Source organism: Pseudopipra pipra, chromosome W (assembly GCF_036250125.1).
Source record: "Pseudopipra pipra isolate bDixPip1 chromosome W, bDixPip1.hap1, whole genome shotgun sequence".
Classification (NCBI taxonomy): domain Eukaryota; kingdom Metazoa; phylum Chordata; class Aves; order Passeriformes; family Pipridae; genus Pseudopipra; species Pseudopipra pipra.
Genome location: NC_087580.1, coordinates 38,784,930 through 38,811,975, shown reverse-complemented (window position 1 = coordinate 38,811,975; position 27,046 = coordinate 38,784,930). Strand labels below are relative to the sequence as shown.

The following is a 27,046-nucleotide window of genomic DNA, read 5'->3' as shown; positions in this document are numbered from 1 at the left end:
AACTTCTGTGAGCTTCCAGAAATAATGGGTAGGGCTAGGCAAGAGTGTAAGTTTAAGGCTATTTAATTCTTCCATGTGTAAACCACAGGAGAAAGCCACATGCTGTAAACATCCCCACCTCAAAAAGCGTGCTAGAACACGGAATAGAGTTCAGCATTTTCCCTACGAAGATAAAACAGGCCTGGATAAAACCGAGTCTTCTGGAGAATGCTCTCAGTGACACCAGTGCCATGTGGGAAGGGAGCACATTCCTGCTGCTCCCTACCCACAGCCTCACACACTGCTGTGCAATAAGGACACTGCTCTCAGCTGAAGGATTTTTTTTCTGTTTCTTCTTCCCCAGCAGACTCAGGGGCTGCGCTTTCCTTTGTCATACTTGGAAGCACTGAAGCAGATTTGGAGTAGCAGCACTTCATGTTAAAGAGCTTAACCTCACCTCAGATGAAGAGAAGGAAAACCTTGCCTTGTCCCTGTGGAGTGAATGTCTGATTGAAGTTCTTTGATGCTTCTGTGAATTAGCTGCTCCCTTAAAGGAGTGTTTCTGTCTATTAAGCATCCCCTGAGAGCGAGGCTTATTAAATTACTTTTTTATCCATCCAGCCTCTGGTTTGTGTTGCTGTCTAAACAAATACTTGCTTTTCTTTCCTCAGTTTTAGGAAACTGGGCATGGGGAAAAACAGGTAAGCTGCTCACTGTCTAGTGAGCTACAGCTCCATGTCTGGGGATGCACAAAGTCACTCCTAGTAACACCAATGCTGTGGTATCCCCTTCCATCTGGAGAGCTGCTAAAGTTATACATGGGGCAGGATCCAGAACCTTGGGCATAGAACAGTAACTTGTTTTTTTTCATTTGTAAAGTTCAGCAGCAAGAAAACACGTTTGTTCAGTTTGACTGCCCTGACAGGACAGAAGCTTCTCAGTAGAAGCTGTGTGTGTGTAACAGTTCGTTTGGATACATGTCCGGAATAAAGACAAGTGCCAGAAATATTCAAACGCACAAAATATCTTTTATTACAGTGAGAATAATAATAATAGTAATAAACTTAGCAAGAGGAATTAAAAACTAAAAAGGATACAAAATAACTACCTTATCGGGTGGCATTAAAACAAATACTACGAACAGCATTTAATACAGTATTAACTAGTGAAAAGGGATACCAAAAAAGGATCTTAACACAATATTATGGATAACACGATATTGGTTAGTAAAGAGGGAAACTAAAGGAAAAATACCATAAACATAAAAGGGGAATTAAAGGAACACTAAAAGGATATTAAAAAGTTTGTTCTCTCAGTTGCTTCCTGTCAATAAACTGTGCTTACCCACACAGACAGGCCAGGGCTGCCAGGATCTGCAGCAGCTGGTCGGTGCCCGTGCTTAGCGGGCGTCCAGGTAGAACAACACAGTCTCCATGGCAGGATGAGGATCGCTCACCCCAGCAGTCCTGACACCCCATTTTATCAGCTCTACATTGCACCACGTAGGGCCAGTACCCAGTATAAGGTGATGCCTGAGTGGCAGCCAAACACCACCTGATCATTACCTCATGGCAACAGTCTGCGCATGCCCTGCTGTAGGGCAAGGGGCCAGCGACCCCTGCCCACAGAATCTTCCTCCCATCATCATCTTTCTCACCCCTATGTATGACCTCTACCATTGTGTTTCAAGGGTAGATGTATCTATCTTGCAATATGTAGCAAAACCAAGGAAGAACTCAGCTCTGATAATAGGGGATATCAAGCTGACTTGCTGAAAAGCACAATGGACCTTACAATTCGCTTGTGCCATGAAGTTACATTGTACCATACTCTGGCTGGTTTCACATCCTAATATGATTCCTTTCTCACGCCTCTATGCTCCATTGATCATCTAATCCAAAAGTACCCCCCTTACATGTGCTCTGTCCTCAGCTCCCACGGGGACCACAAGATCATCAGTTTGGAGGAGGCTTTTGGCAAAGCACAGCGTGTTTTTTCCAAAACTCTAAAAGAGGTGAAAAACCATGAAGCTGCGCTGGATCGAAGCATAGCAAACCTGCTGGAACAAGCCTCTGCAAAGGAGTTCTTTAGAGTACAAACAACGCTTGAAAAATAAGACCTGGAAATGGACAATACAACACCACCTGATCAAGTCACTGTAACAAATTAACAGCATATGCAGAGTCAGTAATAACATTCAAAGGTTGATTAGGAAATAACTGAAAAGCAAGGGTTACAGCTCGATGTTCCACAATTTGAGGAGAATTTTCTTGATGAACAATTTGATGCTGCCATCCAAATTTTATTTCCCCACTACCGCAGCTTTACCTGTCTTCCTCAAGACTGTAAGACCATCTAGGGGCTCTTCTTTTTTTTTTTTTTTTTTTTTTTTTTCCACTGTGGTTAAAGGGCACTTTGTGAGAAGGTGTTAACAATCCTAGACGACCTATGGTACAAGGTTCCCCTGTTACCCCTTCGTGAATTCCTGGTCAGGCTTTGTCTCCACATATGAGAAACAGACCAGAGGGCAATTTTCTTGCAACAAATCCCAACTGCCTGTACACTGCCGCATAACTGTACAAAATGACTTCGTCAGGGGTCTGAGGCTGCTATAAGGCTGGCCTCACTGTCATTTAACAGAACTCCTACCAGACAGGTAGGAAAAGGCTGCTCGGGCCATGCAAGCAAGGCACAAAAGGTGGTTTGATTCAAGGCCTTCATTAAGGTGACCCAGACATTGCACTCCTTCTTATGGACTAATGAATGATAAGAAATTTGGCCGTGGAACCCAGCTAAAGCAGTTAGCATTTCATATATGTTTGTCAGACACCACTCAAAGTAATGAGAGTGTACAGGTACAGCAATGTGAGCTGGATCTCTGCCAGTACTCTCTATGCATCTTCCTCTAGCCTTAATGGTGATTTGAGCTATGTGCTCAAACAATCCAGGAGCAGGTTTTTGACAAAAGGAACTCTGTGATATGCAAAAATGAAAAATTAGACAATTTGACAATGATCAACATGTGAAACAAATTTAGAATGTAAAGCTTGCTCTACTTGTTGGATGGTTCAAACTGCTCTGTTAGTCAGTTCTCTCAGTCTGTTCCCTCAGTTCCTGAAAATTGTCAGAATGTTTGAGCAGGTCAAATAGAGGTGCCAGTTGGGTGTTTGGCAATTTCAAGTACGATGTAATCTAATTTAAAGACTTTAATAGCTACTGTATGTCAGTAAGAGTTTTGACATTAATACCCAATTGAACTGGTTGAGGAATGACTGCTTTTTGTGTACGTGAACCCTAAATATTTCCAGGGTACCTCTCACTGCACCATGTCAGGAGCAACTACTAGGCCAAAGAATTGTAGACTCTTTCTGGTTTCAGTGTCCAACACACCCAGCTGATCCTCAGTGGCTACAGCCAGCAGAAATATCATTTATATAATGACAACAAAAGACAGTCAGAAAATTGCATTAGTACAGAAAATAATGTTGGAATCATAAATGACTGACAAATTATAGAAAAGCTCTTCATTCCATGGGAGAGGGTTTTCTGTGGATAACGCTCGAAAGGTTCTGCACGAATAATAGATGGAACTGAAAATGCAAATTTTTCTCTATTACTGGGGTCTAACTGGATTGTGAAAAAAACAACTTGTCAAATTAATAATAACAATGGGTTATTCAGCACAGAAGGGGTCAATAAACCAATGCTTACATGGTAACCATGACTGCACCAACTCGTCTGAGACCATACAACAGTCGTCATTTCACAGATTTTTTCTTCAGCACAAAGACGGGGTAATTAAAGGATTCTGAGATGGTTCAATGTAATCAAGCTGCTCTTTAACAAGCTGTTGCAGGGCCAACAGCTGTTCTCTAGGTAGGAGCCATTGCTTAAGTCACACAGAAAACTCTGAGCAGTACCTCCTGGTCTCACAACCCAAACCCCTGGCATGACTACAGAAGTTTGTTTGTTTGGACAATTAACAGCAAGCTTTGATTATCACAAAGAGTACAGGTTAGGTGTGGATGCTGGGCAGAAATCAGCAGTGATCAAAAAACTTGTGGTGCATCAGTAGAACCAAATTTCTCATTTCGACACTCACGAAACTCTGCTTGGGGAACATAACTCACAAAAAGTATAAGGTGGGCTATTTGTGTCTCTTTTAGAAATTATCAGTGGTGGATAAGGTATGAAAACTACAGTAACACGAACAAAAGGTCTTGCAAATGTGCCATTAGAACAACCGATTAACAAGGCACTTAACTTGTGTTGTCTTCGTACAATCCTAAACATCCACTAGTCAAATTATGCAAGCAATACATCTGGTAGGAAACAAGCAGCAGTCACAAGTAGTGAGGCTATTTTGCTGAGAACACAGCTGCAATGGGCAGGGCATGTCCCAAGGATGAAGGACCAGCTGCCTCCCCAAGATCATGCTTTACAATGAATATTGCCACCAGCTGTTGCATGGGAGGGGTTTTTAAGAGAATATATAAGGACTCTTTAAAACAACACTTCAGCTCTGGCACACTGATCAACATAACTGGTCTGCTCTGGCCTCCAGCCAGGAGGCCTGAAGACACACTATCCACTGTAGGGGGCGGGTCAAAGGTGGCACAGAGGATGTGCCCAGGTACAGAGCCCAAGGAGCATGCCCCAGAGTTAGTAAGCTGGTTGGCTAAGAAAGTCACATGGTATGTAAGGATAAAAGAGCGCGCGAGTTTGAATAAATTCTCTTTGACCACACCATCGCACGAGGAGCATCAATCATTCCTTGTTATACAAGGGTCCCATGCTACATATGGCGATCCGAAAGGGACAAATTTAGCTTATATTAAGCGAGATATTTCACCCTGAATCAGGTATATAAGTGGTAGTTTCCGGTTATCAGGTCTATTAGTTTGACTTGGGAATCTTTGACCACAAAAAAAAAACCAAAACAAACAAACAAAAAAAAAACAAAAAACAAAAAACAAAAAACAAAAAAACAAAACAAACAAAAAAAAAAAAAAAAAAACAAAAAAAAACCAAACAAAAAAAACATGTTTCTAGCAAATTTGTCACAAGTGGTAACTGATTCAAAAAACCATTCCTTTACCATTCTCTGTCACCCTGAGGATGCCCAGAAACCCCTCTTTCCCATCATGGTTTTAAGCAGTGCACAGACTATTCAAACTCACTGCTGGGCTGTACCTCCTCAGGGGATGCAAAATACCTCGATGAAGTATCAGACAGCCATAATACATCATTATGCAGAGGACACATTAATAACCAATGCCACAAGAAATGAACTGCTAATTGTTCCTGCTGTTTTAACCAAAACTGCCCAAGGTGCAGATCTTCAGGTTGTTTCAGGAAGAATCCAACAACCACAATTCTGGACTTGCCATGGACAGGACAACACAGCAAAAAAGCTCTACACAGGTGACACAGCTCGAGGTAAAAAACATTTGTGTTTACAGGAGTTGCAGAAACCTCAGAGAACTACCAGTTGCTTAAAACCGGTTTTAGCCATAAACAGAGGGGACCTACACCCTCTCCTTGTGTTGCTAGGGGAGAACTCCAACTTAAAGTCTGACGAATTGCTAGCTGCTGAGGCAAACCAAATGTTAGAGAATTATACCAAGGTAACAAAGAGCAAACAAATCAGAAGAGATCCTGAAAAGCAAATCTGCCTAGTTTTTGTTTCCAGCAGGTATGAAGCATTGCAGTTTTGTTTCAGTGGGATCAAACTGAGAGAAGCCGCTGTTAGTTCTAAAACAGCTCTTTCAGTCATACCCCACCACCTAAATCTGTGTAAGTTGCTATTGAGTTTGTAAGCTTGTCATTTAGGGCAGAGCACGACTGAGGATCTGGACAGAAGAAATCCTGCCTTTACCAACATTCCAGCTTTGAAAGGACAATTTGGATAGGATGACAGCTGAGGACGCTGGATTTCAAGATGCCCTGGCAAGTTTTGGTGGTAATATTTTAATCCATCTCCTTAAGCACAGATTGTGGCAGAAATCAACAGTTTACCTTTAAAGACCACACCAGATGCAAAACTGAACCAATGAAAGGCCTCAGGGCCTTCACACATGCATCTAGGAAAGCATGATATGCTGCAGAAGACTTAAAATAAATCCTGCCACAGAACAGTGAGAAAACTACAAGCCATGAACTAAGCTTTTGTATAGTTCTGGACTGATTGTCATTACCTTGGGAAAATTTTAAAACAATCCTTTGATGTTATGATTGTGCTCATTATGCTATGAGGTTGATAATCTGTTTTGAAAGTTAATTTCCTTGAGATATTGTTAACCCTTACCTGTTTTTTGAAATGCATTCTAGTTGGTTCCTGTGAGTTACAAAAGGTATGATTTGTATACAAATGCACACAAAATCACATCCTGACCTGCCACAGCCAATGACTGACAGAAACCGAAAAGCTGCTAAAGCAGCAATGTTTAACACTATACCCAGAGTTTTAAGGCAAGCAATTGCCTCATTCATTCTCCATCAGAATACAGGTTCTCTAAGAGACCATTCAAAATAACAATCAATAAAGCTACATCATCAAAGTATGCCACACTGTCAGGAAACCACCCTAGAGAGTTAATAGCAAATGAGGCTTGGCGATCAGAGATATACATTTTTGAATTGGACATATTGAAATTGTACATACAAATAGATATACAGTCACAAAACATAACTGCTACTACATTCACTAGACAAAACATAAAAGTGTAAAACACATGAGTTACTTGCTTAGCAAACCTTTGGTACTCTAAAATGGATTAACATTAAAATTAAGCTGTTACTTCCTATGAAATAGGAAAATTCTCACATCAAGCATTTCACACTAATCCATAAAACAGTAAAAACACATATTGAAAAACGTGCTAAGTTTAAACAAAAGGGGGGAGAACTGGTGTAACCTGTAAGAACATCTGTATAAAGCCATGTATGTTATCAATTTTTGAGTTGTGACAGTGCTGAAAGAAGCAGGTCTGAAAAGCAGCACACACCTCAGGCGTTTGTTTCTCCCAAGTTGCTAATCATAGTAAGATTTGATTTCAGGACGATAGAAGAAATACCTAGGTTTGTGACATGGAGAGAAAGCTATGCCTAAAAGTTATAAAAAAGAACTCAAGCAGGTTTCTTCCAGGTGTGTAAAACCCTATTCAAATATGTGACCACAGCAGCAGGAACCAGAGCAACGCAGAAGTTTGGAAAAGAGTTATGTTTTTAAGTTTACATTAAGAAATGACCAACGTGGTGAAAAGCAGTCTCTGGAATGTGTGTGTGTGTGTGTGTTCACGTGTGTGTTTAGTGTGCGGTGGCCACCGATGTATGATATGAGTGTGTGAATGAAAATAGTTGTGTGACTGGTCAAATAATAAAAAACAAACACCTCACAAATAACATTACCTCAGCCACAGGTCGCTTTTAAGAAATTGTAGTTTGCTAAGATTACCCTGTTCTTAAATAAAGTTTGAAATCCCCAGTTATTAAAAAACCCTCAGATTAAAAGGTTATAAGTTTATACACAGTTAAGATAAGCCCCAAGTTAATAAAGTAATTATCCAAGTTGCACTACCCTATAGGAATATAAGAAGGTTTTTAAAAAAGGTTTACATTAGAGTTAAGAAACTGAGCAAGCAATGTGCCGGGTCACTGCGAAGCTTAGTAGTTTTATAATGTTCTGATTGTTAAAATTGTTGTTTGCATTGTTGTTTGCATTTTTGTTCATACTGTTTTTGTGACTTCTTAATATAATTAAAAGAGGGGATGTGTAGGGGGCGGGTCAAAGGTGGCACAGAGGATGTGCCCAGGTACAGAGCCCAAGGAGCATGCCCCAGAGTTAGTAAGCTGGTTGGCTAAGAAAGTCACATGGTATGTAAGGATAAAAGAGCGCGCGAGTTTGAATAAATTCTCTTTGACCACACCATCGCACGAGGAGCATCAATCATTCCTTGTTATACAAGGGTCCCATGCTACAATCCACAACACTGCAGATGCCCTTGAAAAGGCACGCAGGATGGCCTTGACAGTCTGCAAGGGTCTCCCTGCAACGGGCTGAACAAGCAAGGCAGCAACATAGACAATTCCTGATTTAAACCCTGGACAACACAGAAAAGCTCAAACGACCCTCACTACTGCCATAGCAGATGCAAATGCAATTATTTGATGGTCTAAGGACCCCACCCCGGCACTAGCCTGCATCATTGCATCAAGGATAGTACTTTTTGACAGTCTATATTGGCATTATCTCTGGTTAATTGTGTAACTAGCAGCTTCTATAACTGAGTGTCAAAAGTTTGTTTCTCTACAGCATCTTGCAGCTCTTCCACGAATTGCAATGGTTCCCGGGTACCCTGACGCATGGTTGTGCACCATGCTCTGGGCTCTGCCAACTCTGCAGCCTGCACTAATGCTTGCTGGCTTATGGTTTTTACTTGCTCCAAAACTAGCAGTCTCCTGTGCAGCTCACACAGCTAAGGAACAACACCGGTGGAAAAACTCCACCTGAGATTCAACCTCCACAATCTTCATACAGGGTTGAAATAGAACACCAAATTTCTGTAAGAATCTCTTATTCAACCTCAGTGCTAACATCTTCTTAAAATCTCGACACCAACGGAAAGTATTTTTAAGTTTACACAGTTACACATTCATGTAGCTTTTCTCTTTCACACAGTTTTTTCCAGTCACACTTAGGTGGCCATCTCAGACACTCGACAGTCACACACACATTTCAAGTAGTCATTGGCTGTGCACTTCTTATTACTTTCATAATTCAAAGGAAATTTATGGCATAGCCGCCAACAGCAATCTGCATATCCTGCATAACTCTCCATGCAAAAGATGAATACAGCAAGAAAATACAGGATATTATCTTGGAAATCTTCAACCCTTCTCATAGAGCAATGATACTCTGTCATAAAGGCAATAGAACTACTTCTGCAGGGGGCAAGACTACCCCCTTCGTCTCATCATTCCGTCTGCAAATTTTCTACCCGCACCCTGCCCCCAGGGGAAACAGCCAAATTTCATGTAAAAGATGCGAAATGGTGAACTATAGGAGATTCCTAACAACCTTCTGCAACATGCAAAAAGCTAAACATGTACGTTACCTCATTTTTAATCTTGCTTCAAGGGATTCTTTCATCAGTCTCCCTTTCTGTTTTTGAAGAAAACGTTTGAGAATGTCATGAGCACGCTCAACAACACTTTAGCTTGTGGGAGAAATGAGGGTTGCCTGTAACATGTGTAACACCTATTGCTGTAAAAACGCTGCAATCTTATTTGATTTATAAGTTGGGGTAATGTCAATTTTAAGTTGTCTTTCCCTTTTTCCATCTTGCCCCCCCCCCCCCCCCGTTCCCTGTTTCTCTTGAACACTGCTCCCCCACCCCCCGCAGCCGGAGGATGAAGGAGGGGAGGAGAGGACGGGTTCACTCAGAGAAAATCAACAGAAGGAACTAGCAACCTAATCACGGAGTCTGCTTAAGAAAAGACAAAAACATAGGAGAGGGAGAAATAGCTGCAAATAGGCACGTTTCAGAGGGGGGGGTGGTTGGTGTAATGAGGAAAAAAGACAAACAGCTTCCCCCCTCCCCCGACTGCACCCCCCCGAAGCCGTTGCTACTGTCATCAACTCGCCGCTCTAGGGAGAGAAGGGGTACCAGGGGAAAAAACACTCGCTGCGAAGAAAGGGAGGGGAACCTCCCCCGTCCCACCGCTTGGGACCGTGGCTGTCGGCAGTGCGGGGGATAAGGTCCCCCCCCACCGCTGCCCGGGGAGCTGCCGGCACACATGCGCGGGCACATCGCTCCGAGTCAGGGCTGCCACAGCCACAGCGATCCCGTCGGCCCCTGGCAGCACGCCGGCTGGGGCCGGGCACGGCACCGCAATCACGCACGGAGCCACTGCTGCCGCTGCCCACTGCACCGGCACCCAAGGCTGTGGGTGCTGCCGTCACAGCCGCACCGCGGCCGCCACTGCCCACTGGGCACAAATGGACTCGGTGGTGCTGGACCCAGGCCGGCGCCATTCTGCAGGCACTTGGAGCAGGCAGACCTGACATGGCAGCACAGCTCTGCAGCACTGCTCAGACAAGAAGCAGAAAGCTTCTTAAGGTGGAAATCAGTCACAGCGTTCATAAGGTCGTCTCCCGGTCCATCAGCAGCACCTCCACACCGTAGCCGCCGTCCCCGATCGTCTTGGACATGTACTGCCGAATCACTAGCACTGCGTTCATCTTGGTGGGGCTGCTTGGCTGCTCACGGCTCCACTCTGTGACCTCTGGTCCCACATCGGCTCCCTGCGGCTCCGCTCGACTCTTCTTTTGTATGATTTCTCTGTATGATGGCATCTAATAGCATCCCAATGTCTTCCCAGATAGATAGAAACATCAACCGCAGCAGGCAAAAAAGAACTTTCCAGACGATAAACACATGCCTTTCGTTTGCACTTATGGTCTGCCCCCATAGTGACTAGAAAAAAGTTCTCAAGAGCTTTACCTGCCTTCCAAGCACCAGCTACACTTGCATTGAGGAGGCGCAGGAGGGGGACGCAGGGAGTGTGCAGGGATATTGGCAAAAGGCACTTAACTCACAGGCTTATGATCAGAAAGTTCTGTCTTGTCTTTACCAGTCTGTGCTTTAATGACTTTTACTGTTTCATATAACAATCGCCAAGTTGTAAGGAAGGAAGCAGCAACTCTCTCTCTCTTAGAGGCAGCAGTAAAGAGCTTATCACTAATTTCTTTCCAAGTAAAGAGACTAAAAGCAGTAATAGTGTCCACTTCATATCCCTGGCCCTTGCACCAAAGTAGTATCTTTCGCAAAGCCAGTTGTTTAACTTCTTCCCCGTTTAAGCAGGATAGACTTCCACATAGATACAACACTAGATTCCTCTTTGCTTAAGAGTTGTCCCCATGTTCTCAGTGGCTCACCTCTCCAGGTGTCTTGGTTCTAGGCTAGCCGGGCAACTTCTCCGTTGCTCTCAATGCTTCACCTAGCTCCGTTCCTGCGGAAACCTCCCGCCGCCCGATCGGCTTCTCTGCCGTCTGATATCCACGCAGGTGCAGTACCGCGTCGGAGTCACCAGATGTCGCTGTTGGAACGGACCGTGACACAAAATATCCAGCAAGAAAGTTTATTGGAAAGAAAAGGAAGCAGCAGCAGCCCGGAGCTGCAGTTTACAGTTCTTTAAACACAGTTCTTTAGGCATATGTATATTACATAGATAGGTCAATTCAAATACACAAACTAGAATTTTCACAGCTGATAGGTAGACCCTTTCAGTCCTACTTTCTAACAGTCCCTCTGCACATCTGTTCTTGTTTTCTTCTCATGTTTATATTTTTCTCAGCCACTTTGTTCAAAATAAGTTGTTGTTCTCATGGGACAGTGTCCTTGTTCTCACGGGACAGCTTTCTCTTGATGTTTTTCTCCTCTCTCAGAGTGCATCAACATGTTGTCAGGACCAATGCCTCCATTTTCAATCAGCAGGATTCCCCACAGTTGAGCTCTTGATGAAGCTCTTCCCACACTCCCCACACTTGTAGGGCCTCTCCCGCTGTGGATGCGCTGGTGGGTGACGAGGTGGGAGTTCTGCTTGAAGCCCTTCCCGCAGTGGGGGCAGCGGAAGGGCCTCTCATCCGTGTGCGTCCGCTGGTGCACGAGGAGATCTGAGCTGGTCTGAAATCTCTTCCCACATTCCAAGCACTTGTAGGGTCGTTCCCCAGTATGGATAAGCTGGTGTCGGATCAGGCTGGAGCTCTCCCTGAAGCTCTTCCCACATTCCCCACATATGTAGGGCCGTTCCCCAGTGTGGATGTGCTGGTGGGTGAGGAGCTTTGAGCTGTCCCTAAAGCTCTTCCCACATTCCCTACACGTGTAGGGCCGCACCCCAGTGTGGATCACCTGGTGTTTGCGGAGGGTGGATAAGTCACTGAAGCTCTTCCCACATTCCCCACACATGTAGGGCCGTTCCCCACTGTGGATGCGCTGGTGTCTGCGGAGGTTGGAGCTGTTCCTGAAACACTTCCCACATTCCCCACACAGGTAGGGCCGTTCCCCACTGTGGATGTGATGGTGCTTGAGGAGGTCGGAGCTCTTCCTGAAGCTCTTCCCACATTCCAAACACCTGAAGGGCTTCTCCGTGCTGGGAGGCTGCTCAGGGACCACCAGCTCAGAGCTCCCCCTCAAGCTCCGGCCGCCTTCCCAGCACAGGCTGGGTCTTTCCTCCTCAGAGCACCCTGGGATGGCTTTGGAGCCCCTCCTGCGGGGGGATCTCCGGCCCTTTTCCTCCCCGCTGCCTTCCTGCGCCGGGGAGCCCTTCAAAACGGCCTCTCCCACCAGGGTCTCACGGGGGGATTTGTCCTCCGGGCTCTCCGTCCTCAGCTCGGGGCCTGGGGCAGGAAGCAAGAAGGACAGGGAGGGGATTTGCCTCCGGCCCACAGGGAAGGCCAAGGACATCCCCCCAACTCCGGCCCCGGCAGGACGGCGGCGCCAGCGGGGTTGTCCTGCAGCCGGGGCCATGCTCGGCTGACAGAGCCAGCACAACACCCGCCCAAAGGGACACTGACTTCCTCCTCACCTGCCTGGGGGGCCCAAGGCATCTTCCTCTTCCTCGCAGCCTCCTCCTCCATCCGCCCAAGCTTTGGGAAGGACAAATCCTGATGGGGGGAAAACAAGGGCTGAGCGCGTTGGCTTGGGGGTTCCTCCTGCCCAAGTCCATCTCTAGAACACATCGGGCATCCTGTGTCCATAAAAACCTCCAAAACACCAAGATTCAGCCCAGAAAAACCCAAACCACCCAGATTCAGGCAAAAAACCCTCTCAGAAATAGCAAGATGAAGCCCCCCCTCAAACTGCAAAAAGTTGAGATTCAGGAAAAAAATACTCCAAAATATGAAAATTCTGCCTAAAAAAACGCTCCCAGGAGTTCCCCCATTGTGGTCTGCCCCCTCTGGGGTTCAGAGGGTCTCCCCTGTCTGGAATGCTGGGGGTCCCACTTTGTGATGCTGGGAGTGTTGGGGGTCCAAAGGGTCCCTTCTCCTCTGACTCTCGCCTTCCAAGTGCCGTGTTCCCAGACATTCCCCCTCTCTGGGTTCTGTACATTGCTGTCCCGAGGATACCAGGGGTCACCACTGTCCTACTGTGCTGCTCTGAACCAGCAGAGCAGTTGGAGAACAGAAGGTGGTAAAGTGTGGTCAGTGCCAAGTGCTTTAGGGCTCTTTGGCCCAAAGAAATGTCTCTGCCCTGAGAATAGGGCTGGCAAGTGGGAAGCTGCTCCAGGGCTCTGCAAGAGGCCTCGTGCTCTGCTCGGCCCCAGCACTGGCTGGTCCCAACACCCCCGGCTGCCCCCGGCCCTGGGCAGCTCTGCTGCCACAGGCTGTGCCCTCACCGTGGCCCTGCAATGGCCCTGCCTGTCCCTCACCTGTGGCCCTGCCCGTGGCCCTGTCCCTTGGCTCTCTCTCTGCCAGCTCAGTGTGGGGCACACGGGCTGGGGGTCCCTCCCAAGCCCCCCGGGCAGCCGGCGTTGGCTGGGGGGATGTGAGGGCTGGGCCTGCTCAGCACAGCCCCGGCCTCATGCCCAGCGCCTCTTTCCTGACCCACACAAGAGCTTCCCAGCCCCCCCAGGGCTCCCCTGCTGCTGCCTCTGCTCCTGGCCCTGCCTTTGCTGCTCCCTTGGCTGGGGCAGCGGCTGCAGGGGGGGGATGGCAGCAGCTTCAGCTCCACGGCACTTCCTGGGGGGAGCTCAGCCCGGGGGGGACGGGCAGGGACCTGATGGGGATGGACAGGGGCCCAGCAGGGACAGCCAGGGCCTGCAGGGGAAGGCACAGGGACAACCTGGCCCCACATACTGACACCGCTGTCTCTGCTCCTCCTTGCAGGCTCCGTGGCCAGGCACAGTTTGTGTTCCTGGGTGCCCACCATCTCAGCACTTGGAGACCCTCAAATCAGCGCCTGCAGCTCTGCAGCAAAGCCCCAGCTCACCTGGCACACAGGGGATGGACACAGCACCTTCTCGGGGATGGGCATTCACAGCTTTGCCTCTCTTCCCCACCACGGGGCTCTCCTTCCTCAGCAGCACCTCTGCCTTGCACTTATTCTCAGCCTCACCTCAGGGACAGCTCTGGGCTCACCTCCGCGCCACTTCTCAGCCTCACCTCAGGGCCTGGGCTCAAGGACAGGAACCTGCAGGGAGGGGACATCATGTGCAAGCTGAGGGCTGCCTGCTTGCACTGGCCTCTGGGCTTCCTTCTCCTCCTGTAACCAGCCCAGAACTCAGCCTGCTTTTCTAACACCACACATTTACAGACTAACCTTGGAGATAGATATGGACAGGCATCTCTATCACCCTGGGGATAGAGCCTCAAGAATGTGCTGCCATAGGAATGGGAATCACAGAATCACAGAATCAGCTGGGTTGGAAAAGACCTCCGAGATCATCAAGTCCAACCCTGGATCCAACCCCGCCGTGCTTCCCAGACCATGGCACTGATGCCACATCCACTCTCACCTTCAACACCTCCAGGGACGCTGACTCCACCCCCTCCCTGCCCAGCCCATTCCAAGGCCTGATTACTCTCTAGACAAAAAATTGCTTCCTAATATCCAACCTAAACCTCCCCTGGCACAGCTCAAGACCCAGCCCTCTTGTCCTACTGCTGCTTCCTGGCAGAACAGCCCCACCCCCACCTGGCTCCAACCTCCTGGCAGGGACTTGCAGAGAGTGATGATTCATCCTGGGGACCTGAGGGAGCCTCTGCAATCCCATCCATGGGGCAAAATCTCCTCTCCAGAGCTTGACTCACTGGGGAAGATTTGAAGGGATCTGGAGGGGGTTGGATGGGGATTTGGGGGGTTTTGGGTCCATTTGGGGGAGTTAAAACATGTTTGGGGGGCATTGGGGCATCAAAGGGATCTGGGGGGGGAGGTGATTAAAGGAAAAATGGAGCTTGGGGACACTTAGGGGGGTTAAAGGGGCCTGGGGGAGAGAGGAGGGGCTGCACCAAGAGCAGGTGAGTCCTGAGACACCTCCTGGTGTCCCCAAGACCCTCTTGGTGTCCTCAGCTTCCCCCTTGACACCTCGAGACCCCCCTGGTGTCTCTAATGTCCCCAAGGCCTCTCCATGGCTCCAATTCCCCCCTTGGCACCCCCAGTTCTTCTGTCCACAAACCCCTCCCCACTGTTCCCAAACCCCATCCCTGACGTCCCCAATTCTCCATCTCGCCCAAGGAGTTCCCCTGGACCCTCTGATCAAAAAAACGCCCCCCCCAACTCACAGCATGGCCAAGGGCATCTGGGGACACACTGGGGACAGCTGGGGGGCTTTGGGGGGCACTGGGTGATTACTGGAGGGTACTGGGACACATTGGGGGGAACCAGGGAGCACTGGGAGGGACTGGGGGGTTACTAAGGGACACTGGGAGGGACTGGGAGGGACTGGAGAGTTACTGGGGGATTACCAGGACACACAAGAGGGACACAGGCAGGTTACTGGGCCATACTGGGGGTTACTGGGTGCTCACTGGAGGATCACTGGGCCATACTGGGGGGCAGTGGGAGGTCACTGGGACACACTGGCTGGTCACTGAGAGGGTTACTGGGCCATAATGAGGGTCACTGGGAGGGCATTGGGATATACTGGGGGTACTGGGATTCCCTTACCTGTATGTGGTACATCTCCCCCCCTCGATTTTGGGGGGCATCTCTAGGACCCCTCCCCTTGGGGCTGGGGGACCCCCTGAACCCACTGCTGGGCTTTAGGGGACCCCCCAAAATCCCCTCAAAACCCTGAAATCCCCCCCTTGACCCATTGAAACCTCCTCAAGGTCCCCTCAAATCCCCCTCAGAGACCTCATCCCTCCCCAGCACCCCCTAAACCCTCTCAGTGACCCGCAAAACCCACCTGGGACCCCCCAAGCCCATTAAAGGCCCCCCCAGTCTCTCTCAAACACCCTCAAAATCGCCTGAGACACCTTAAACCCCCTAGAGACTCCAAAACTGCCTAAAAGGTCCCGCAAAGCCCTCCAGGACCCCCACACTTCCTCACAGACCCCTAAAGCCCACCTGGGACTCCCCAAATCTCCTCAGAAACCAAAACCCCCTCGGAGACTCCCAAACCCCTTCAGGGACCTTCAACCTGCTCCCTGAGTCCCCTCAGGACACCGAACCCCCTCACAACGTCTCCAGGAACCCCCGAAACCCCGCGCTAAACCCTCCCGAGCCCTCCAGCCTTTCCACCCACACCCGCGCTCCCCGCAGCCCCCGAGGGGATCCCCAGACCCCGCTCTCGCCACCCCCCCCCGCCAGCACGCGCAGCTCACCGAAGCACCCGCCGCCGCCGCCGCCGCCGCCGCCGCCGCCGCCGCCACCACGGATTTCCGGAAGCCAACATGGCGCTGGCTCTGCGCGCGCACCGCCTTTACTGACCCGCCCCGCAGCCAATCAGCGCGCGGCCACGGCCCCTGCCCGCCTTCTGCCACACAGCCGCTTTAGCGGTGCATTGTGGGAGTTGTAAGTCCTTGCGGCAAAGGAGGGTAGGACTTTTTGGTTTTTTGCTTTTCTGTTTTTATTTCATCCTTTTTCCTTCTTTTCTTTTCTTTCTTTTTTCTTTTTTCTTTATTCCCCGCCTTATCTTGCGTCCGCTTACATGCAAAGGGCCGCTATGATCCGCCGCAAGGACTACAACTCCCACAGTAAACTGCGCAAGGCGCAGGCGCAGCGGCGGGTGTGCGGGGGCGAGGCCGCGCGCTGATTGGGTGCGCTGGTCTTTTCTAAAAGCGGTGCGCGCGCAGAACGCCGCGTTGGCTTCCGGAATCGGTGATGGCGCCGGGGCCTTCAGTTCGCTGTAAGATCTGGCGGTGACTGTGGCGAGAGCGGGACTCTGGGGATCCCCTCTGGGGCTGCGGGGAGCGCGGGTGTGGGTGGAAGGGCTGGAGGGCTCGGGAGGGTTTAGCGCGGGGGTTCGGGGGTTTCCGAGGATGTTGTGAGGGGTCCCTGAGGGGGTTCGGTATCCTGAGGAGACTCAGGGGGGAAGCTGAAGGTCCCTGAAGAGGTTTTGCGGTCTCTGAGGGGTTTGGTTTCTGAGGAGATTTGGAGGGTCCTAGGTGGGCTTTGGGGGTCTGTGAGGAGGTTTGGGGGTCCTGGGGGTCTATGAGGAGATTTGGGGGTCCTGGGGGGATTTGCGGGACCTTTTAGGCAGTTTTGAGGTCTCAAGTCGTTTAAAGGGTCCCAGATGGTTTTGAGGGTCCCTGAGGGAGATTGAAGGGTCCCTGAATGAGCTTGTGGCAGTCCCAGGTGGGTTTTGTGGGTTACTGAGAGGGTTTAGGGGGTGCTGAGGAGGGATGAGGTCTTTGAGGGCATTTTAGGGATTCCTGAGTAGGTTTCAATGAGTCAAGGGGGGGATTTCAGGGTTTTGAGGGGATTTTGGGGAGTTCCCTAAAGCCCAGCAGTGGGTTCAGCGGGATCTCCCAGCCCCCAGGGGAGAGGTGCTAGGGAATCCCCCCAAAGTCTGGGGGGGAGATGTACCACATCCAGGTAAGGGGATCCCAGTACCCCCAGTATATCCCAATGACCTCCCAGTGACTCTCAGTATGGCCCAGTAACCCACTCAGTAACCACCCTGTGTGTCCCAGTGACCTCCCACTGCCCCCCAGTATGGCCCAGTGATCCTCCAGTGAGCACCCAGTAACCCCCAGTATGGCCCAGTAACCTGCCAGTGTCCCCCCTGTGTGTCCTGGTAATCCCCCAGTAACTCCCCAGTTCTCTGCCAGTGCCCCCCAGTGTGCCCCAGTTCACCTCCAGTCCCTCACAGTCCCTCCCAGTGTCCCTCAGTAACCCCCCAGTCCCTCCCAGTGCCCCCTGGTTCCCCCCAGTGTGTCCCAGTATCCCCCAGTAATCACCCAGTGCCCCACAAAGCCCCCCAACTGTCTCCAACATGTCCCCAGATGCCCTTGGCCTTTCTGTGAACATAAGGGGGGGGGGGGTTGTGGTCAGAGGGTTCAGGGGGGCTCCTGGGGTGAGATGGAGGGTTGGGAACATCAGGGATGGGGTTTGGGGACAGTGGAATTGGGGGTGCCAAGGGGGGAATTGTGGCCATGGAGAGGCCCTGGGGACATTGGAGACACCAGGGGGGTCTTGAGGTGTCAAGGAAAGAACTGGGGACACCAAGAAGGTCTTGGGGACACCAGGGGGGGTCCTCAGGGCTCAGATGTTCATGATGGAGCTCCTCCTCTTCCCCCTCAGGCCCTTTTAACCCTCTCCAAATGTCTCTTAGCCTCCATTTTCCCTTTAATCCCCTCCCCCAACAGATCCCTTTGATGCCCCAATGTCCCCAAAACCCTTTTTAACTCCCCCAAATACACCCAAAGACACCAAATCCCCATCCAACCCCCCCAGATCCCTTGAAATCTCTTCCAGCCCCTCTCTCAAATCCATTCCAACCCCTCCCCAAGAGGAATCACCTGGCATCCTGGGGCAGGAACACACTGGGCTGTACTGGGGGCACTGGGCTGTACTGGGAGGGCACTGGGGGGGCCTCAGGTGTCCCAGAACAAGGTGGCCCAGCTCCAGGAGAGATCCAGGGAGCAGTGAGGAGGTACTGGTCTGTCCTGGTCTGTCCTGGTCTGTACCCCCAATCCCCAAAGCCCCTCCCCAGCTGCCTAAGGACTCTCCTGGACCCCAAAGCCCCCCAGGCCCCTGAGTTGGTCGTACTGCCCCTTGAGCATCTGCAGCTCCTGCAGAACCAGGCATTTCTTTGCTCCCCACAGGGTCGTTCCCACACCCAGAATGGAATCTGGAGGCAGCAGGATGTGCACAGGGCTCCCATTTCCTACAGTGCAAAGGGGCTGCAGGGAATGATTCCCCTGCTCTTGCAAATCTGCCAAAACCTGCAGGGCACAGAAGGGGGAGCTTCAGGAATTTACTGGCATTGGGAGTGGAGCTCACAGGGTATTGGAGGAACATATCCCTCAAATACAATCTCTCTGCATACACAATATCTGTCTGGACAGACAGATAAAGCAATAATCAGATACATTCTGTATCATATATATGGCACATATTCTATAGAATCCATCCTTAGGTGTTGTATGATAGATCTGTAAGATATTACAAATAATAAGCAGTAATAAGGCAAGTGTCCTCCTTAGGGACACACTTCAGAAGGGACCTTGCACTTGACCTCCCCCCCTCTTCAGCTTCGAGCCACCGAGTGCCACAGAGGGGGACAGAGCTCCTGTGGAACATTCTATTCCAGTGACACAGAGCAAGGAATAAACCCAAACTCCTGCCTGGGTTTGTTCCCTGGGGGTCTCTGCAGCAGCAAGCACAGCCCCACACTGACTGCTCTGGGCTGTGCAGGCATTTGTGGTTCTGCCTGTCTCACACACACACAAAAGTCTGGTTAGTGCTGCCCTCAGGAAACCCCCCCAACCTTGGTCCAGCTAAAGCCATGGAATTTGTCTTTGTTTCCCTTGGGTTCAGGGTCAGGCTGTGCCTGTGTCCAGCCCAGGGGCTCAGAAAAGCATTTCTCCTGTCCCACTGCAGTCTGCTGCTGCAGACAGGACCCAGGCACTGGTGGCACTGGGAGTGAACAGCAGAGTGTTTCCAGGGGCTCTCTGAAGGAACACAAGTGTCCAAAGAAACCAGCACAAGTGTCCACAAAAGTCCCAGTCCTTCATCCCTGAATGAGCTTGTTCAGCCCAGGAAAAACTGTCTAAGTTTTATTTCCATGGAAGGAGGTTTTTCCCATGTTAACACCGGTTTAGTTCCAAACCAATTTCTTCATTTCCTCCTCCCAATTTCCCTGAAGGACACTGACAGGGGCCATGGACACTGACAGGGATCACAGAGTTTGTCCCTTGGCCATACAGCTCCTGCTGTTTGGCAGCACAGGAGAGGTTAATTAGAGCCCAGGCTCCAGTCCCAGGGCGCCCCTTGAAGACGAGCTTGAAATCAAATGACTTTCCTGCTGGAGGGTAAAATTCAGTCGCCATCACCTTTTTTTGGCCTGAATCTTCATATTTTGGAGTATTTTTTAGCTGAATCTCAACTTTTTGCAGTTTGGGGGACGAGGATCTTCTTGCTATTTCTGAGACTTTTTTTTCCTGAATCTTGGTTGTTTGGGTTTTTCTGGGCTGAATCTTGGTGTTTTGGAGGTTTTTATGGTCACAGGATGCCCGGTGAGTTCTAGAGATGGACTTGGGCAGGAGGAACCCCCAAGCCAACGCGCTCAGCCCTTGTTTTCTCCCCCATCAGGATTTGTCCTTCCCAAAGCTTGGGCGGATGGAGGAGGAGGCTGCGAGGAAGATGCCTTGGGCCCCCCAGGCAGGTGAGGAGGAAGTCAGTGTCCCTTTGGGCGGGTGTTGTGCTGGCTCTGTCAGCCGAGCATGGCCCCGGCTGCAGGACAACCCCGCTGGCGCCGCCGTCCTGCCGGGGCCGGAGTTGGGGGGATGTCCTTGGCCTTCCCTGTGGGCCGGAGGCAAATCCCCTCCCTGTCCTTCTTGCTTCCTGCCCCAGGCCCCGAGCTGAGGACGGAGAGCCCGGAGGACAAATCCCCCCGTGAGACCCTGGTGGGAGAGGCCGTTTTGAAGGGCTCCCCGGCGCAGGAAGGCAGCGGGGAGGAAAAGGGCCGGAGATCCCCCCGCAGGAGGGGCTCCAAAGCCATCCCAGGGTGCTCTGAGGAGGAAAGAGCCAGCCTGTGCCGGGAAGGTGGCAGGACCTTGAGCAGGAACTCCAAGGTCGTGGTCCCAAGGCAACATCCCACTAGAAAGAAGCCCTTCAGGTGCTTGGAATGTGGGAAGAGTTTCAGGAACAGCTTCCACCTGATCCGGCACCAGCAGATCCACACAGGGAAACGGCCCTACATGTGTAGGGAATGTGGGAAGAGCTTCAGAGACAGCTCTGATCTCCTCAGCCACCAGCGCACCCACAGTGGAGAACGGCCCTACACGTGTGAGGAGTGTGGGAAGAGCTTCAGTGACAGCTCCAACCTCCGCACCCACCAGCACATCCACAGTGGGGAACAGCCCTACAGGTGTGGGGAATGTGGGAAGAGCTTCAGGCAGAGCTCCACCCTCCGCTCCCACCAGCGCATCCACACTGGAGAACGGCCCTACAAGTGCTTGGAATGTGGGAAGAGGTTTAGCACCAGCTCCAATCTCTACACGCATGAGCGGACGCACACGGATGAGAGGCCCTTCCGCTGCACCGACTGTGGGAAGGGCTTCAACCAGAACTCCACCCTCGTCAGGCACCGGCGCATCCACACCGGGGAAAGGCCCTACACTTGTAGGGAGTGTGGGAAGAGCTTTGCCCAGAGCTCTACCTTGACCTCACACCAACAGACCCACCGGTAAGGGAAGCCCTTACAGTGCCAATATATTCTGTGAGTGCAGGGCTTGAGGTGTGTGGGATTGTGTGGACACAGAGAAAGAACTAACATTCAGAAACATATCTGCTTCTCTGACTTAATTAATATATCCCACAGTTTGACACATTAATAATATCCATAGCAATTGTGATTTGACAATATATTGTGACCTGAATATGCACATGTGAGCATAAGGACATAGGAAATAGGTGTTGTAGTTTCTGCAGTTCTTGTGTTATGGGTGAGGGTAGAGAGGATTTGAGATAAAAATTGTCTGAACATTTTGAGAGTGCAGAGACATCTGTCTGACCATCACTAGGTGTGCTTTGATTTTAAGGTAGAGCATGTTAAAGAGTGCAATAACTTAAAGCCAGCTGGAGTCTTGAATTTTTGCTTTTTCAGCAATAACAATAGCACTAATAATTACTAATATTTAATAAGCTAACATGCAATAAATGTATCTGCTCATTTTGACATAAATGTCAGTTTAATAATTTTAAATGAATCAGTGCACTTGTAACAGGAAATCTTCCTCAACCTCTGATTAAAATGTAACGTTGACTAAGGGATTATAGAGGGGACTTAATTTTACTGATTGTTTTAACAGTTGTCACAGCTGTTGGAAGAAGGAAAGGCAATTGAAACACTCCAAAAAAGGGGTGAGGGGGCAGAACAAGAGTAGTTTAATAAATTTAAACATGGTCTCTGAATGCCAAACATAAAAAATTGAGCAGATCTGTAACTCCAGGAAGCTGCTGCACACTATGTACTTTTGCCTTTTGTGGCTCACTGTGTTTCATTCATTTGAACACTGAGCAGTTTCCCTTTCTCCATTTAAAAATGTGCTACAGCGTTTAAATGTGGAACAAGTTCAACTGTTCATCTGCCTGGAGTTTCATCTTAGAATGCAACTGATAGAATACTCAGCTGACAGGAAATAAAGGTTGTGTAGAATGGCTGTAACATTTCAGAAGTGGACACAGGTGTCACATCCTGTGAATGCTGCAGTGCAGTGATGGTTGGTGTACATATTTTATGTTTTTCTAACCGTTCTCATGTTGTGATGTGGGAATGGTGTGTGGGGTTACCCTGCGAGTCTGTCCGGGTTATGTCTGTGTAGGGATGAACAGGAGTGTGTGTGTAGATTCCCATGCCTGTGTGTTTGTGTGTGTGCAGGGGGATTCTGTGCTAAACTCGTTGAGCTACGAGGTGCACAAAGGACCCCCTTGCTTTCTAAAGTCCTTCTCAGAGAGGAGCCTGCCTGTGGCTGGATCCAATCTCAGACTCAGATTTTGGTTTCAATTGAAGGAATTATAGAGGTGTGATTCAATCATTTTGTCCTGCAGGTTTTAGTGATGGCAAATCAGAAATATTTCTATAAAAACAATGATTTATTATGACAAATGAATAAAAAATTGATCAGAAAAGTGACCAGATGAAAGACCTTAAACAGAATTATTTCCTGCACAGTAAAAAAGCCAAAACCTCCTAGCAGTATAGTGTAAGATAGGACAGTGCAGTCTAACAAAGTCATTCTATTAAAGTAATTGGATCAAAGCCAGCAAAAAGAAACAATCCTGAAGCAGAGATTGAGGTAACTCATCACACAATGACAGGGGTTAATTCTTTTTCTTCCACCCAACCCCTGGGCAGTGACCATGAAGAGCTGTCCCTGCTTCATGGCAGAAGCTCCACACACTTCAGGGAAATCTGGGGAACAATCTGCGCCTTGACACTTGGACGGGGCTTTTACACTTATCAAGGGTTTGACTGCCAGACATATTTGCAGGCCAGGGAGCAGCTTATCTGTCAAAACCAGCTTCAAAAAGCAAGATGTGTATTTGAAGTTTCATGAAGCGTTTTGGGTTTAGCATAATTCAACATTAAAAACAGCACCTTGACACCAGCAGTAACTCATCACAGAGAGTGTGCATTGTTTGCATTCTCTGACCATTGTTTAGGTATTATCAGAGCAGAGCATCCTGCCAGAAATGGCACCTTAATTCTATGAGGTTCCAAAAACTGTCAGGGTTCCTTTGGTTCCATGAGGCCCTACGGTGTCACAATGGTCCCTTGATTCCATGATGTTCCAAAATATCCCAGGATTCCCTTGGCTCCAAGAGGCTCCCCAGTGTCCCACCGGCCCCTGGATTCCAGGAGGCCCTGCAGTGTCCCAATGGCCACTCGGTTCCAGGAGCCACAGCGGCTGCCGCCGGCGTCTGTGCCCGGAGCCGCCGCTCCCACGGGGCTGCCGCACTCACCGCCGGGGTTGCCGCTCGCGCAGCCGCCGCTCTGCCCCGGCTGCACCGGGACCCGGCACCGCCTCGGGCCTGCGCTGCCGCCTCAGCGGCCACAGGGACACAGGGATGGGGGACCTTTGCTCTGCCACTGAGGGGGCCTGGCTTTGTTCTGCTGGGGTCTGGGCTTTAGGGAAATTGCTGTTCATTTTCATGCTCCACTGGAACACCTCCTGAATTCCAAAGGTTTCCTAATCCAGGGGGAGGGGTTTCTATGGCATCGGAGGTGTTGCCCCTCGGGACACATTGTCAATAAACCATCCAGCTGACTGGGATGGGTGTAAGAGCTGGGGAACACAGGATAATCAGTCATCCCATGAAAACCTTGGAATATTCCCTGCCTGAATCATAACCAAAATGGAACAGTTTGGATACAATTCCCAAATATTTGGGAAACTCCAGTCATTCCTGACACCAGGATGGAAATTCAGCAGATAACTAAAGCCAGTCACCTTGGGAGCCCACAACCAGCGGGGCTGAGGGAGGCCCTGGCAGCTCCCCAGCACCTCCCTCTCAGTGGGACACCTCTGGCAGCCTCTCCCAGCTCGGGAACCCTCCAGTTTGCAACACTCCAAAGACCCTCGCTGATGTCCAGGACAACTCTGACCCCCCTCAACAAACACTCCTCCAGCTGTGACCCTTGTCTGGTGGGAAACACAAAGGGATTTGTGGGAGTGTTTCCCTGACAACAAGGAGAATTTGGGAGAGGGACCTTTACCCACCCAGCTATTGATGTGTCCACACATCTCTGCCTGGGTGTGGGTGTGAATTGACTGTGGTGTGAAGGTTGTTATTGTGAATCTATAATTCAGTCACTGTTAAAATTGCAGCAAATGCTATTTAATCACTTGAAAACTGCTCAATTGGTCAATGATTAAGTGCTACTCATGTCTTTTGCCCCCTTGTCTTTGTTTCTATATCCTTTGCACCCTGATCCTCTTGCATCCCAAGGCTCTGTGTAAATCATTCCTTTACATAAATATATATGTATTTTTTGTGACGTCCACTTTAAAATCTTCCTCCTTAGCAAAACTACAAAACAACTCCAATTTTTTGTTGACATCTTGAAGACAATTAAAGGAATGAAAATAATTTGTTTTTCCGTGTTTTAATGAGTCCCACAGTGTGTTTGGAGTTGCATCAGCTGTCAGTCCAAGATGGGCCATGTCAGAACTGGTGAGGTTGGGGGGTGAGGAGCAAGGTTGATCATACATGGTCAGTGTGGATCTCCTGAGGAGACACTCAGCATCAAGATCACTTGGAGAACACCTCTGTCACCTCTTCTTTGAACTACAAAATATCCATCATTGAATTAAAAAAAAAAGTAAAAACTTTGAAGACTTGTTTTGAAATTGCCTTGAAGACAATTAAAGGAAAACAAAGAGATCCTGAGGGATTTCTGGAATTTAATGAGCCCCACAGTGTGTTTGCAGCCCAGCCCATGATCCTGAGGTACTGAGAGAAGATTGAAGCAGCTGCTGAAGAAGTCAGAAGCCAAACTCCAAGTGCCTTGAAGCATTGCTGGGCCCCACTGAGGGCAGGCCCTGACAAAGCCTCCCCAGGGACTCCTTGGAGCAGCTCCTTGGAGGCCAGGAGTGCAGGCAGACAAAGGCTCTGGGCAGGCCCCTGCAATGCTGAGCAAAGCCTGCCTTGGTTTTGTGGAGCACAAAGGCCAAGGCCTGAGCCCCAGGCCCTGGCCCAGCAGATCCTGTCCCTCCCGGCTGGCTCAGGGCTGTTTGGGGGGCACTGGGATGGGAGGGGGAGGAACAACAAAGGCCCAAAACTGGGCAACCCCTGCCAGGCTCCTGAGGGAGGGGCGAGGCAGAAACCAAGGGCAGAACCTGCCAGGAAAGTTGCTTGTGGTGGCCTGAGTGGCAGAGGCAGCTGCCAGAGGCAAGGGGACAAAGGCCTGGGTGCCTTTGGGCCTTGCAGCCCTGCCAGAGCCCTTGGCCATCTCTCCTGCAGGCTGTCCTGCCCTGGCCCTGCTGCTGCTCTGGCCTTGCAGGCTGCACACACCCCTCCTGCTTTCCCACCCCCCTCCCAGCAGCATTTCTAGACCCTCCCTGATGTCTCTGCACCAGCTCTGGCTGTTCCCTGGAACACAAAGCCATGGGCTGATCCTGACTCCCTCTGGGTCACCTCTTGCAGCACAAGGGTCCCCATTGAGTGATATTTTTTTTTCTTCTCTTTCAATCTGAACCTTCCATGCTACTCTTTGTGGAGATTTCATTGTGTTTCCAAAACAGAGAAAAGCTCCATCCTGTCAAATCTCCTCTAGACCCTTTCCAGTTCTGGACACACAACATCCTCTTCTATTCCCTCCCACAGGGTTTCTGCAATCCCTGCCTTGTCCTTCCAAAACCTGGGAATGGCTGCAGGAGGACTTGCCCTATCCCCTTCCCTGCTGAGCCTTAGCAGTCTGGAACTCTGCCAACCCTCCTTGCTGCCCTGTTTGCAGACTGGTTCCATGTCTGCCTTTCCCAAGGCCCCAGGAAGCTCTGGAATGGCTCTGGCCTTTCCAAGTGTTTGTGAGAGGTCTCCCAGTGACACTGCCCAGCCTTCTCAATAGCCAGGAGGGCTGTGCTGGGCAAGGAGGAGGAGGCTGCAGAAAACAGTGGCACTGGGGAGGGGAGAGGAGCAGCTGGAGAGACCTTGTGCCTGCCCACGCTGGGCAGAAGCTGCCCCAGGATGGCAGCTCTGAAGCACTCACAGGATGTCCATGTGAACAGGAGGGGAAGAGTGGATCTAAAATTGAAACCTGGAAAGCAGAGAGCAGGAGTGTCATGGTGACACTGCAGGAGAGTTCCATCCCTGGAGCAAGGTCACAGAAGAAGTGACCCAGTACATGCAGTGCCCTCAGAAGATCCCACAGAGTCCTGGAGATGCTGGAAGGGAGCCCAGCTCTGCTTCACAAGTTCCCAGGGCCTGTCCCTGCCTGTGCTCCAAGGGCTTCCAGCCCCCAGGACTGTGCTCAGAGAGCACTCAGGCCTTACAGCGAGAAAGGGGCTCAGGAGGGCAGTGTGGAAGTGGCAAGAGAGCAGCTCTGGAAAGACCAAGTACTGCTGATCCCTGGCATTGCTGCTGGGCTGGGATTATTGTCCCCTTCCTGTTTGCAAATACATCCTGTCCTGCAGTGTGCTGTCCTTTAGGAACATCAGAGCAGAAGAGTCTTGGACAAAGAAGACACTGCAGGGTCTTTTATTTTGTTTAAATAGTCAGAATACAATTCATCATTTATACATCTCTGGGTCAAATTCAATGGGTAGACACTAAATTAGAAGGCAGATGCATAATAATATTTAATTGCAGAGAAAAATATTACAAGGATAACCCAATGACCTTCACGAAAAACCTGAGCAAGAAGGCTGGTCCATTAAGGAGTCCCATTCTGAATG

At 49.9% G+C, this 27,046-nt stretch overlaps 2 protein-coding genes and 1 long non-coding RNA gene across 3 annotated transcripts; 1 reads left to right on the top strand and 2 right to left on the bottom strand.

Annotated features, from left to right (window-relative positions):
• Positions 1–982: 982 nt before the first annotated feature.
• Positions 983–4,901, bottom strand: LOC135405725 (uncharacterized). The gene is made up of 2 exons (XR_010425983.1): positions 3,228–4,901; positions 983–2,098 (listed from the first exon to the last, which is right to left on the bottom strand). It is a non-coding gene; the product is annotated as an uncharacterized LOC135405725 (long non-coding RNA).
• A 6,366-nt stretch (positions 4,902–11,267) lies between these two features.
• On the bottom strand, positions 11,268–12,524 carry LOC135405350 (zinc finger protein 239-like). The gene has a single exon (XM_064640035.1). It carries the CDS (start codon positions 12,507–12,509, stop codon positions 11,388–11,390), a length of 1,122 nt encoding a protein of 373 aa, XP_064496105.1. The 5' UTR covers positions 12,510–12,524; the 3' UTR covers positions 11,268–11,387.
• Positions 12,525–20,504: 7,980 nt separating this feature from the next.
• LOC135405572 (zinc finger protein 239-like) lies at positions 20,505–21,811 on the top strand. The gene has a single exon (XM_064640279.1). It carries the CDS (start codon positions 20,849–20,851, stop codon positions 21,338–21,340), a length of 492 nt encoding a protein of 163 aa, XP_064496349.1. The 5' UTR covers positions 20,505–20,848; the 3' UTR covers positions 21,341–21,811.
• Positions 21,812–27,046: the final 5,235 nt, after the last annotated feature.

What these genes read in the sequence shown, in the direction of transcription:
- LOC135405572 (XM_064640279.1), top strand. Translation starts at nt 20,849, where the DNA reads ATGTGTAGGGAATGTGGGAAGAGCTTCAGAGACAGCTCTGATCTCCTC.
- LOC135405350 (XM_064640035.1), bottom strand. Translation starts at nt 12,509, where the DNA reads ATGGCCCCGGCTGCAGGACAACCCCGCTGGCGCCGCCGTCCTGCCGGG.